At 44.0% G+C, this 14,414-nt stretch overlaps 1 protein-coding gene across 2 annotated transcripts in view; it reads right to left on the reverse strand.

Moving 5' to 3' along the window:
- Positions 1–1,458: 1,458 nt before the first annotated feature.
- Positions 1,459–14,414, reverse strand: part of Abhd17c (abhydrolase domain containing 17C, depalmitoylase) — a 39,084-nt gene continuing 26,128 nt past the window's right edge. The window contains exons 2-3 of one of the 2 annotated variants that reach the window (XM_021647280.2): positions 6,782–6,961; positions 1,459–2,901 (exon numbers count right to left, since the gene is read on the reverse strand). In XM_021647280.2, coding sequence (XP_021502955.1) covers positions 2,682–2,901; positions 6,782–6,961 — 400 coding nt within the window. In that variant the 3' untranslated portion in view covers positions 1,459–2,681. Of the gene's footprint in view, positions 2,902–5,857; positions 6,012–6,781; positions 6,962–14,414 lie in introns of those variants that run through there. The other variant, XM_060367477.1, reaches the window with a different exon arrangement.

A 14,414-nucleotide genomic window follows, 5' to 3' on the forward strand; every position in this document is an offset into this window, starting at 1 on the left:
TTTCTGAGACTGTAATCAGGAGCAAACTTGCTGGTAGCCTAGACAAAGGTGAACACTAGTGGGGAGGTATGCATGGCTTTCCACTTGAACTTAATACTTCTGGCTTTGTTCTCAGGCACTGTACACATCTGCAGCTCCCTCCCTGACCCAGAAGTCTGTATTCCCCTGCTAAACTTCAAGTCAGAAAACCACCTCCGAGGGGTATCTTCACAATTCATTGGCCCTTCCATGCTTGAAATGGTTCTCACAACCTAAACTGTTAGAATGATCTTATTTTGATCGAAGATGCCTTTTCTGATTCTTATTCTCCCGTTTACAAAAATGTGACAGAGCAGTGATTTACATCAGGATTTGGGGGTTTTTCTGTTAAAAACTGCATCCATCCCAATCTGACCACTGACTGGAGGTTTGGATGAGAATAGCACCCACAGGCTCATGTGTTTGAGTCACTGAATACTTGGTCCCCAGTTGGTGGAACTGTGTGGGAAGGATTAACAGAAGACCTTGGGAGGAATGTCACTGGGGATGCAACTTGAGGTTTCAAAAGCCCACAGTAGGCTCAATTAATTCGTTCTTGCTTCCTGGTTGTTGACTAGATGTAAGCTCTCAGCTACAGCTACAGTACCATGCCTGCCTGCTGTCTTGCTTCTCATTATGAAGGTCACAGAATATCCCGCTGAAGTTGTAAGACCCCAATTAAAAGTGCTTGTAAGTTTCCCTTTGGTCATTCTGTGCTTCACAGCAATAGAAAGTACCTGACGTCTTGATTTCAGAGATTATAATCATCAGAATGATAGTAAATGTCCCACAACCTTACTCTGAATTTGATTTCTAGGCCCATCTTTGACTATTTAAGCTGGGTTTTCATAGGAGGAAAGCACAAATTCTCCACCCTATCGATCTCCAGTCTATGAAGGGATTTTTCACAGCCCCTTGATTTCTTGCCAATTAGAAATTTAAGTTTCCCAGAGAAAAGCTTCTGCATCTAGAGTAAATCAGATGGGCAAACCTGAGTGGCCCTTTGCCCCTCTTCCAGCAATAAGACCAGAACACAGCTGGCTCATGTATGCACACACACATATCCTTCACCATCCCCAAGTGCTGGAACTAAAGCACGTGCCACGGCAGGCAACCACCACATCCTCTTAAAGCGTGAGAAGGAGAGGCTGCTCCAAGACCTGAAAGCTGGTATCTTTTCTCTGGTCAGGTGATCAAAAGGCTGAAAAGACTCTATGGCATCCCCATGACTCACGCTTCCCAGAGAATGTCGGTTGCCCACTGCATGTCCCACTTAGGGACCGTCTATGTTTATTGCTGCTTTGTGTTTTGGCTTCTTATGAAAGTACCTCAGGCCTTTTGCCAACAGTGATGTCCCCAAATCCCCTCTTAAGTTGAGATACACGGTGTGTTCCGACCGTTCCCTTTGGTGGCGGGATGAAGGAAGAAGCACACAGCCCATGCCGTCTGATCCATGCCTTTATTCCATTACCAACCACCGTGCTGCATCCAGGCAACAGCACACAAACTGGCAACCAACGCAATCCAGTTGTACAACGATCTGAGGCTTACAGTACATTTAAGGCTTTTAAATTTGGAAAAAATAAAATAAAATAAAAGAACAAAAATAAGACCAAATGACCCCAAACCCAATTCCCCAACCAATACAAGTAGTGTAGCAATTTAAGCATCCCATTTCTGATGTTCACCTGGCACAGCTCCAGTGTCAAAAACCTAAATAACTCCTAAACTAAGAGATCAGCTTAGGGTAATTTTAATTACCTAAATTCTTCAAAGCAGAAACTTGGAATTTTTGTCTTGGAAATGTTATAAAAATTTTAATAGCAAAACATAGGAATAAAAACATATTAACAAAATGTATTCAATCATTTACAATACAAACAAGGAATCTGCAGTCTGTTGTAGCCTGACAAAAAGAAATCTACCCATTAAGAATCTGTGCTCAATGTCATTGCAAATATGTACAGGACTTTAAAAAGCCGACAAGGAGGACTTTACAGAAGGAAAGTCGGCCAGGCTTTATTAGACCAACCAGACAATCAAAATATTAAAACTCTTGGCTAGTAATAAATTTACACTTAAAAAAACCCCAGTTTCCTGTTGTTTAAGAATATTCCAGTTGTATTTGTATGGTTACAGTTGATGAAGCTGTTAGTGATAGTTTCAGCAAACTATCTTCAATTCATGTGTGTGGGAAAGACTGGCATGTTAACACAAGTTAATGGAGGAGTTCTCACAACAGTTTTCCAGTTACACTACCGTAGCTTCACAAATGGATCTCACCTGTGGCACCAGGGTTGCGAGCGCCGCAGGCCAAATACCGGCACACAGGTGAGAGGGTGATCCTGCACCGGTGGGGGAATCGGAGGTAACAGCGAGGGAGACAGACTTGTTCACACTTTAGTCTACAGCCCTAGGAAATAGTCCCCAAGGCCAGCTCTCGTTCCCACGGCTGCAAGGTCATGCAGCTGAGAATCCAGCTGCTCAGCCTAATGGAAGGTGGAGATTAGATACAAAAGACAGACTTTGCTAGCTCTTTAATAAGAACAACGGAGGATTGGGCCCTTCTCTGTGGTTATTGGGCATCACTGTTAAATCCAGTCAAAGCGTGTGCAAACACGGATCCTCGCTTCACAGTAATGAGGTAAGGTCAGGCGCCGTCTTCAGGAGTTGGGAAGCTCGTGAGATATGAACTGTTTTAGTCGTTCTAGGTACTGTGCATAGAGCTCTATGTCATTGTGCCCAGCACCCTCAACCCACAGGGGCTCCACAGCACGGGGACAGCGCTCATACATTGCCAGGCCGTGGGAGAAATCAATGACCTCATCTTCAGTGCCGTGAATGACCAACACAGGAGAGGTGACTTTAGATATCTTGTCAATGCTGCAAGACAGAAGTGGGAGGGGGGGAAAAGAGCTCCTTTAGTCACATTCATAGGAGATAAACAGGTCAACATTGCAGCTGGACATTACAAAGCTGCGCCATGCCCTCACGACTAAGAGTGATGCCCAGGTATGGAAGATGAACTCACACTGACACACTAGAATGACTTGGCTTTCTTTCCCAATGTTTTTCTAATAATATTTTTTCCTTAACAAATATATATTTATATATATAATTCCAAATATATATATATATATATATATATATATGGAATTACTTAGGATTTATGGCAAAGAAAGATGTTACTGAGTCCCACAACTCTCAACTCACTTCTATCTATCGGACTAAGAGCAGCCATTACCATGATATATTTGTCAAAACCAAGAAACCAACTTTGGCACATACCTATTGGTTAAAACCTCCTCCTTCTATTGGGGTTTCAGCTGTTTTTCCAGAAATGTCTCTTTCCTATTCCAGCATCCCATCAAGAATACTACAGTGAGCCAGGCACAGAGGTGCACACCTGTAATCCCAGCACTCAGGGAGGAAAAGGCAGGTGGATCTCTGCGAGTTCAGGCTAGCCTGGTCTATAAAACAAATCCAGGGCAGCCAGGACTACACAGAGAAACCTTGTCGTGTGTGTGTGTGTGTGTGTGTGTGTGTGTGTGTGAATACTCTATTACATTTGCTGCTTTTTAAAAAGTAGTTTTATTAAAAATACCAGACCAACAGAACTGTAACTAATGAATATATATATGTATGTGTGTGTGTATATAAATGTGTGTGTATATATATATATATATATATAAATGTGTGTATCTATATCTATCTGTCTATCTATCTATCTATCTATCTATCTATCTATCTATCTATCCATCCATCCATCCATCCATCCATCCATCCACACGTTTTGAAAAGACTTTGAAACATAAAGCAGGCCAACACTTGATAAATCTGAATGAATGTCTCTTCAGAGTGGGACTGGATGATGCTCATCAAATTCTCAGAACTTTTCTTTAAGAAGCAAATCTGGGCTGCAGAGATGGCTCAGTGGTTTAGAACACTTTTCATCTTGCAGAGGACCCAGGTTCAATTATCTGAATCCACATTCGTAACTCCAGTTCCAGGGGAACCGACACCCTCTCCTGGCTTCTTTGGGTACTAAGCACACAAGTGGTACACATACATGTAGGTAAAACACTCATGCATATAAAATGATCTTTATATATACATTAAACAAGCCCATTTCATAAAAGCAAAGGCCTAGCATTTTGATTAATCAAACAAACAAACAAACAAAAAACCCCAGCACCATCAAAAGCTTAATGTGATGCTTAGATATTAGTCCAACTGTTTATAAAACCAAATTCACTCTCACAGGATGAATGCTCATGGATCTTCTAAAGACTGTGCTTTACGCTCTGAAAGCACATTCCAGGGAGGAGCTGAAAGGATAATGTATGTGTCAGGCTGGGTACCTGGGCAACTGCTCGGATAGGGTAATGGTCCCTTAAGCCATGAATAAACACATCTCTTTCCATCTGTCCTACTCAAGACGTACATGCTGCTGACTCCTTTTATAGTTGATCAGAGTCAGGCTTGTAACAGGGCACAAATGGGTGCTGTCTGTGGGAGTCTTTCTGATAAAGTAACAGCTAACATTCATCACAGCTGAACATTTTGCACAGTCCACATGAAATCTCATTTAATCCTTATGAAACAGGATCCATAAGGAATTGACTTCTCTCTTTGATCAGGGAGAGAACTGAAGCTCAGAGTATAAAATAACAAGCACCAGGCTAAGGAGATAGATAATAAAAAGGGTTAACATCAGTTACACATTCCAAAGGTCTACAAGTGACCATCACAAGGTCTAACAACCCATGAAGCTGCCAACTGCTTAAATGCACCCCAGAAAGACTGCAATACCCCAGCAGCCACAGGATCTGTGAAGATAAGAGCCTCTGTGGCCATGTGCAGTTTTGCACACCAGGAATCTTACCGGAAACCTCCTCCTCCTCTGGATTTAATTTTAAAGTGCTTTCCTCTATTTCAATTATACTCAATTAAAAAATATATTTACTCAACAGTTATGACAGGTCTGAGATGATGCCCCATGCAGCTATTTATGGGAATCTCTTACTGTCTGCAGAGGGCATCTGCAGTTAAAAGCCACTGTCTGACTCTATTTGCAAAGGTAGAAAATAACCAACACTAAAGCATGAATATGACTCAACCTCTATCTTTTCAACACTGGAAGGAACCATGAAAACATCCACCCTTTCAGAAAGACAACATTCTGCCATTTGGGACACTATATAAGAAAGTGTTTGCCAAATCCAATTAATGATGAAAGCCAGTATAGCCATTAATGGCTTGGAATCTATTCCATCAGTAATTTAGGGTGCTGAGTTGGAGCAGTGGCCCCTTTGTCCCCAACCTTACTGAGCCAGTGATGTCACTGCTTTTGGCTTGATCTGTAAAGAGTACAGTAACTGGATCAACTTTTTAAAGCTGCTGGGAAGGCTAACTGGAGGGCCAGCCTACAACGCCTAATGAATCAGACAAATAGCATTTGTTGATGGTTTGTTATTAGTTAATATAGTGCAATTAGTTACAATGGAATTAGTTTCAATGGCTGCATTTTAAGGTATAGGGTAATCTCATCATTTTGTTGCCAGGGCAACTCTTAGAACTGCTTCCCACAAACATGCAAAATATCCTTCTTTAAACAAACTGCCTCTCATTACCAATTCAGCACAAATAAGGCCACATTTGCTAGGCATGTCAACCCTTCTTAGCATGCACAGCCACGGTACCAGAAAGGCACAGTGTCCCATTCCCAGGAAGCAGGGTTTCAGTGAAGCCTGAAACAAGCTACAGAGGTTGAGGGTCAACCAAGACACTAACAAAGGTTTCTCCCTGTGAAATGAGACACTGATGCAGCCAGATGCTTTATTTATTTGTTTATTTATTTCTTCAGCAAGAGCAGAATGGTGGCAATTAACAGGTCAAGCAAAATCTTGAGACCATGTACTACAACTGCTGATGCTTTTCCTGGAAACGGCAATGCAAGCTGGCTAGCTTCTGCAATGTACTGTGGGAAAAAGCTGGGGGTTGAGGCAAATAATTAAAAAATACTTCTTATATTATCACTTAAAAACAAAAACCAAAACAATTAGCCAAGGAGGAGCTTGCAAAGCAAGCCCTTTGCTCACAGCTTTTATGTTTACAGTGGTTCTCCCTTCCATTAGGAGGAGCTAGAGAACAGCAGGGCTCAGCCAGCAGGATGGGCCCTGGGCTAGCCAGGCCTGAGTCTACACCTCTCCCAGAGGAGTGCAGCGCTGCAGGGACAGGCTAAAAGTGCAAGAGCAGTAAGAGGGGGTGGTTTTCTCAACCATTCCCGGGGCTACCTTTCTATTCCTCTCACAAAGATTACCTGAACTTATCACTTTCCCCTCACCCACATCCTCTGGCTGAAAAAAGAGAATGTGTGTGCTTCTCTTCCATTCAGGGTCTAGACCAGGGCTAATTGCTCCTTTACACCTCTTGTGTATAGCTCTTCAGAAATCGAGCAATAGAGGTCCCTCTGAGTAAATGAACCCTGAACTAGAAGTCCCTTTAGGACATGCTGCATGTTAAAGCTAAATCAATTAGTCTTGGGTGCTGGCACACTCCAGGTCCTTATCCATCATCTGGAGACTTCCTGATGTGGAGCCAGCCCTGAAGGCGGAAGTCTCAGTATGCTACATTTGCCTCACGTCCCCAGTGGTGCTCAGTGGGCCTGACATAAGAGGATGCACAATCAATATTTGGAAATGGACAGAGATGTGAACTCTGAACACTGGCTGACTTCTCACTTGTCCAGCTGTAAGCTCACCTGGGGAAAGCATCAAAGCAGTACGTTTTCCTGGTATCCGGGAAAGCAACACGCAAACCAGACATCAGAGGTGAGTGCAGGATGACCGCCGCACACTCATACCGAGAAGCCAGGTCCACGGTGGGAACAGTGCCAATGCTCTGTCCGTAGAGGATGATGTTCTCAGGACTCACGCCATACCTAAGGAAGAAGGAAAGCAGAGCTCACACACTAGCAGCTAGTGTGGGGGGGGGGGGGGCGCAATAACATTTTAAGCCCATAAAACTCCCACACATATTAGCTTAAAACTGTTATCTAACTTGTATATTTTAGCTTAAAATGAACATGAATTTTATAAAAACAAACAACAGAGGCCTATTTCAGAGCTAAAAATCTGTTTCTTCCACAACATTTAAAAAAATACAAATTCCTGGGTAACCACCTAAGCTTCAGTTAAGGTTTAGTCAGTCTTTACATTTCCAATTTTTCCTTTTTTAATATTTTCTTTGCTAATTGTGTTTCTGAAGTAAAAAATAAAAACAAGGTCCGGCAAACAACTTTTCATGTGACATTTTAATTCTATGAAAGTAACTGTCATTATTAATCATAGACCAGTTCACAAGAGATAATTGATTTGAAAGCAATCAGATCCTCTTTTCAGGGCAAAATGCTTCCCAGATTTTCAGCTCAGCAGTGGTCTCCTGATTGACTCTGTAAATGTTCTGGTTGGGTAAATACCATATGTAGACCACTAACTATACTTCCCAGCCTCCCTTGCACCTCCAGCCAAAGGCAGATGTTAACAAACAAGCACCAGGAGAAAAGTGTGCTTTTCTCCCCCCACTTCATGTTGTTGGGAAGTGATGTTGGGTGAAGGTGTGAAAGAATGCTCCACTCTCCCATGGGGTAGATCAAACAAGGAGGCAGACAGAAAACACATCACCTCATTAACCTACAAACATGTCAATGGACAGAGAGAGGGGTCAATCGATAAAAAAATGCTTATTGCCAAGGCTCAGGACCTGAGTTCTATCCCTAGGACTCATATAATAGGAAAGATGCTATTTCTACATTGTCCTCTGACTTACACATGTGCAACATGGCATAACACACACACACACGCACAAAGAGAGAATGAGTAGAACGCCTAATACAAATAGAACACAAAGCACCTAGTTTTGTTAGCACGTGAAGATGTATATTAAAACAACGAGTAGTTATTTTACATGCAAAACATGAAGGAAAATCAGAAAGACAGGCAACTTCAAGGTAGAATGTGCTATTTAATCCTCCCTGTCATCTTGGCTGAGTCTGGGATCCTCTAGGAAGCTCTAGCATCTCTAAAGATGTTTAAGTTCCGCAGAAAGGTTCTAGCTGAAGAGGGTGCCATCCTGTGGGTTAGAGTCTTGGAAGAACAGAATTCTCAGTGAAAGAGAGACCAAGTATTAGCACCCATGTCTGCTTCTTCCTAACCACACAGCCAGTGTGACCAGGCACCTGCTTTTGCTGTCCTGCCTTTATCCCCACTGTATTCAAACTGCAAGCCAACACAACAATCCTACCCTTCCTCAAGCTGCTTTTCTACCTTTGTCAGGGCAATGAGAAGAGTAATACAGATGACAAGACTAAGTAGCAGAATATGGGACCTTTTGTTGAGCCCAAATTGCTACAGATAGCTGGGAAACAATCTGGCAATCTGACGTTATCTGGTAATACTAATGATACCGGTGCAAAGTGTGTGAACCCATCAAAACGAAATGTTACTGCTCACTGTTCACTAACAGCAACATTGTTATTGTTAACTTGATGCAATACTGAAAAACAAGTCAGGACAGAGGTGATGAGGAGACAGGGAATGGCTTCATCTGGTAAGAAGTGTGTCGCTTGTACAGGGCACAGAGTGGCATTGGTGTGTCTTGTTATGTTGTGCATCTTGTTGGTCATTAAACTAGGCATTTGCCAGCTTAATATCCTCTGAGCCTGGCGTTTAGAGTTCTTAGTAGACGTGGGTGCTGGGAACTATATCCAGGTCCTCTGGAAGAGCAGCAAGTATTTGAATGACTCAGCCATCTCTCTAGCCTCTAAAACTGTTTGTTCTCCGGTCAGAGGAGTCCCCTCCATCTGCAAGGCTGGATGAACGACATCTCTTCTGCAGCGGGGTTGCTGCTGAATCAGCACTACTTGCTGTTGATACCACACCACAGTGAAAATGTTCTCCTGGGATCCGGTCTCACACTAGCTACATTTCTTCTTCCCTTTGGGTGTTTCTTCTGCTTCCTTGCTTGTGCCTCTTTCCTCTCAGGAATCCTACAGCCTCAATTCTCAGCCTTTCTAGAATCGCTTCATAATTATTTCCATGTAGAATGCTCCATTACCAGCTTCTAACAGTAGCAGATGTGTTACAGCTGTGCAACAGCTATTTGCTGAATGGATGAATAGATAAGCCTGACTTTTCAGCCCCTCCTTGTGCTGCTATTTTCTTCTGAACTTTCAGCACCTTGCACTCAGCACCTCCCCAGGGTGACTCTCCATACTTATTTCCCCAGCTTTCTATTTTTATTTTTCTCAAATCCCATACCTTTCGCCCATGGGCTGGGCCAGGAACCTGGAGGAATTTTTTCTCTCCCCTTCCTACGGCACACCCTCTTAGTCACTAAGCCTGACCCAGTCCTATCTTTGAGAGTTTTCCAGAGTGACTGCCTTTGTGACACAGGTTGCTGCTTTGCTGGTGGGTACACATGGTGGCATCTTGTGGGCAACTGACCTGGGGCCACCTGATGAATCAAGTATAGGTGTGATTTCAAAGTAATGAGCATCTCTGTGGCCAGCATCTAGGGTCTGTTCCCAGAGGTCACTCTGCAGATCTTACTGGCCCTGCTGCCATCCTTCCCCACGGGGCTTAGATTGCTGACTTCTAATCTGCCCCATTCTCTATTTCTGTGAATCATCTCCTGACTATGGGGGAAGCAGGTGTCCTAGTTTCTGGATCCCAGCTGTGTTTCAAGTCCCCTGCCTCACTGACTCATGCTAATGACACACAACTCCAATAGCCTGCCAGCTTCCATCCTGGCCTCTGCCCTCTGTCCAGGGCAGAACTCGGATATCATCTACACCTGACAATGCCCATGTCAGACCTATGTCCTTCTCAGGATTGACTTACTCCCATTTCTATCTACATGAACCTCCATGCTCCTCATCCCAGTCCATCTCTCATACTCTCACTACATAATGTACCTATTTGGAAAGAAGGCAAAGCAAAACACCTTTTATTATGTCACTTTCTAATCAAACCCTTCAGCAAATCCCTACACTGAAGCCTACATCCCCAAGAGGAACTGCCACCTGGCCCAGGTAACTATTCCAACCTTTTCTCTCCAAGTGGTCCTTCTGACATGGAAGGCTGAATTTCTTGTTGATCATAAGCACCCTCTGGCTGAAAGCCCTCACTGCTCTTCGTCGCAGCAAACAACTGGGCCCTGGAGACCCCTCCCAGTTCTAGCTACTTCCCACACTTTCCTAATGCCTCTAATCCACCTTCAGTATTGTTTTGCCTGAGCTGTTCACTCATGCTCACTGAACTGAGGGGAGGTGTATGTGATAAGCCACTCTGCTGCAAGCCTTGCACTGCTTGTGAGGGTGCAAGCCCATGACCTTAGGTTACACCCTAAGGGAAGTTAAGAACACCCATGTCCAGGGAAGGGCTGGAGGCATCTCTAGTTTTGATCTTAATGTGATTCTAGCCCAAGGCTACCTGTCTGAGATACAGAAACACACACACACGCACACACACACACACACAGAGAGAGAGAGAGAGAGAGAGAGAGAAAGAGAGAGAGAGAGAGAGAGAGAGACAGAAAGAGAGACAGAGAGAAAGGGGGCAGGCAATGAGGTACTGCCTACCTTTTTTGTTTGTTTTAGGTAAGAGTTTCTCTGGCCTGGAACTTGCCAAGTAGGTTAGGCTGGCTAGTTAGTAAGCCCCAAGAATCTGCCTATCTCTATCTCTACCTCTTTAGCTCTGAGATTACATGTGTGCACCAACAGAGCTGTTCACCAACATACCTGTTTTTGTTTTTCACATGAGTTCTAAAGATCAAATTCAGGTCCTACAAACAGAGCCATCTCTCCAGTCCCAAAGGCTACTTTTTAAATTAAAACTAAATTCCATGCATACTTAATATTCCTATGATATAAAACTCACTGAAGCCTGACATCCTGGAGATGTTGGACAGGAGGAGAATCTCCGATTTGCAAAATCAACAGCAAAAATGAAAGTTGTATCAATACCCAGTAAGCATGTGAACTTCGGTCTTACAGGTATGACCTAAGGGTTTACTGGAGCAATGCTCAGAGTCTCAGTGTATAAGGAAGCCATGGCCCTGGGTACTACTCTCTGTAATCAACAGTGTGATGGGCAGTACATCTCCCAAGCTTGTAACCCAAGCTACATGCAGTACAGGAGTGGCCTGGAGCCAGAGGGACCATGACCCTTTCAAAGTTGACAGGTGTGGGGCAGGAAGACCCACTTGAGAGGCCTAGAGTCTAGAGTGTCAAGGAGCCCCTGTCCCATGGGAATTATTGCCTATAAGGTTAAAGTCATTTGTTTTTGTTTTGATGTAAGACTTTCTTCTCTCTACAGCCAAGTATAAGCCCAGCCTCCCTGAGACACCCCATCCTGTGTGAGTTAATGGGCCTTGACTTTGTCCTTTGTCAAAAGCTTCCTCATTTATCTTCAGAAGTGTGCCTGGCACAGTTCCGCTGAGTGTGAAGTCAACATTTTAAATATTTCAGAGCTAGAATTCCTAGGGGAAATTTCTTAAGTCATAGGAGGAAGATAAATACACAAGGTAGCAGGGATGTTAATTGAATGATGGGATCTGAGGATAAGGAGGCACCCTTGTCTACTGTGGGTCAAGGCTGCAGAGCAAAACAACAGACCAGCCGGAGAGGGGAACACTTGTACAAACAGGCCAGCCACAGCCAGGCCGGGTCCTTTGCCTCCGGGAAAAGTTATGGTGAGCTGACTGGAGACTTTCTGGGCACAGAAAGCTTAATCAGCATGAGCTTTATATTTTAAGCATGAGGAAAGGAGAAACAACACCCACCACAGAAAACATGCTGATTTACCTTTTCTCAGGGTACTCCTAGAGCTGTTTCAAATGCAGCCAAAGGGGACACTAATCCCATGGCTACCTCAACAAGTCATGACTGCCTACTGGCAGACTACCTCTGGAAGTCAAAATGCTCCCATGCAGGCCTGACCTCGGTGCCCAGCTATGGAGGCTCAACCAGCACAAGAGCCGCAGACAGTTCCAGCCTGGCAGAGGACAAACAGCTCCTAGATTCAGCGACCGCCACCAGCTTTGCCTAGCCCAGGTAACGCTGCAGGTCTATTTTAACCCCACGCTTGGGTCCCATGGTCATATTGCCAGTTGACTGTGCTGGGAGACGTCAGATGCCTTCTGAGTTCTCTTCACACGCAGGAGACGAGGCCTTAAGTCCCACTCTGAGAGACAGTCTAGTTTGCTATCAGACTCAAAAAACAGGCCTCAGATGTAACCTTTCTCCATCCCTTTAACTAAAAGACAATAAATGACCATAGCATATGTCTCATAGTAAATAACTGGATACAAAGGACTAAGGAAAATGTGGTTTGAGGGTCTAAGAAAGTGTTTTAAGGTTGGTAAATGCAAACTTAAAAATCGGTTAAGCCTCTTTTCCATAATGTATAATCATACTAAAATTTAAGACCAAGTGAGCTTTTTGCCCCTTCTATTCCACAAAAGGCTTCTGCCTTTCCAGAACTCTTAGAGTGTTTATGTAACACAAAGGTGTATGTCTACTGCCTTTTCTACCATGTGTATTTCAGTGCATATTACATGTTTAATGTAATATGTCTAAAGTTTTATCTCCTTTGTAAAACTTAAAAGGGATTCATGTAAGCTGCAGAAAATCCACCGAAATCCACCTCTCATGTCAACTGGGCTCCAGATAAGTACTGCATCTATTGCCTATCTCAGAGGGTGGGATCCATCCCACCTTCCCTGGTTTGGGGACTCCTCTTTCCTGGCTACCCAATCGCTACATCCATACATCCAACACCTGCAGATTTATGAGTTCCCTTCCATGGTTGGTGTAAATGTTTCCCTTTCTCTGAGAGACTGACTGGTATCTCTCCATTTCACTGGGGAATGGGACCCCCTCCCTTCTCACCGACCCTCACACAGATGCCTTCCCTTGGATGAATAATCTTGTTCTTTTTACTGACACGGTCTCTCGGCTTTTCCTTTCCTCTCACATGTTGGACGTGCCCTTGGAAAATCCTAATACTAGGTTTTCCATGTCTCCCGGGAGTCTTCCCTGTGGCCCCTGGCACTGCTTGTGATGACTTGCTTTATCAGCTTGTGCCCCTGTACCTCTGGTTCTCCTGTACCTTGTAGGGATGCCCCAAAGACAGGCAGAACTGACTTTCCTCTCTTCACCCATGGGAATCGTCTCTTCCACCATACCCCCAGGCTCTCCTCTAAGATGCCTTCTAAATAATTTTAAATTTGTATACCTAGCACCCGCTTTACGGGCCTCTAGGCTTGAACGTTTCCGCAACAAAACTTGGCTTCAATTTCCTTAGACAACAGATCCAAACAAAATCTTTTAAATTACTGTCCAAACAAAAATCTTTTAAATTACCGTCAGCGATCAGGTAAATGGAGGTTCCTATGCTCAAGTCTCTTCTTCCATCTGTTTGCTCTCCCAAAAAGTTCCAAACATATATCTAAAAGTAATGTACACCTAAAGAAAACATTTTTTTCCTCTATAACCTACTTAACTTTGCCTTCTGCTTTTGTATGTTCCAGTGTCCTGCCAGAGCCATGTGTTCCCTACATCCACATCAGCACAAAGCAGCCTTTACAGGTGTTCCAACCTCGCAGACTGTGTCATGCTGGATCTGCACTTTCACTCCCAGGCACAGACGTTCTCAAAGACCTCGACAGCATCAAAACAACCTACTCTTCCTGGACTTGGCCAACATTTCAGCCTTTTGAATTCCCTATCACCGCCCCTAGTGTCAGAAGGAAGTAGCTAAAGATGATTGATTTCTTCGCCTGTGATCCACTTATTATCAATAAAAGGCTGGAATGTGCTTCAGGCCCAGGACCAACAGCTCCAGGTTCTCCCAGCATTCCTCAGTCCCTATCTGCTGCTGGGCACGGCTGGCAACTCCACCCTCTACCCTGAACTTTCCAGGGCAGGGACTTCCGCAACTCCTCACCAGGTAATCTGGACATTTTGGAGCTTTTTCTTCTCCCTCTCTTATCCCCTTGCATAGTAACCAAGAGCTGCTTCCAATAAACCTACATTTATATACTTTAACTTGCCTTACATGAGAAGCAGCCCAAGCTCCTCATTTTTTAATTAAATAAAAGGGGAGGAACGTTAGTATTTAGGCAGCCTGTTTCTGGGTTGCCTAGTAACCCATGATGTCATTATGTGTCACCTGCCAGGTAGTCCCACCTGGCAGGCGGTTCAGTTGCTCCATAAAGGGACCAACCCGCCACTTTGTTTCTCTCTTACTCTGCTCTCCCCTTTCTTTATCAGGGCGTCTCCTCCCTTCCCCCTATCCTGTCAGCTCTCTCCTTCTCTCTCTCTCTCTCTCTCT

This window comes from Meriones unguiculatus, chromosome 14 (genome assembly GCF_030254825.1).
Source record: "Meriones unguiculatus strain TT.TT164.6M chromosome 14, Bangor_MerUng_6.1, whole genome shotgun sequence".
Lineage (NCBI taxonomy): Eukaryota > Metazoa > Chordata > Mammalia > Rodentia > Muridae > Meriones > Meriones unguiculatus.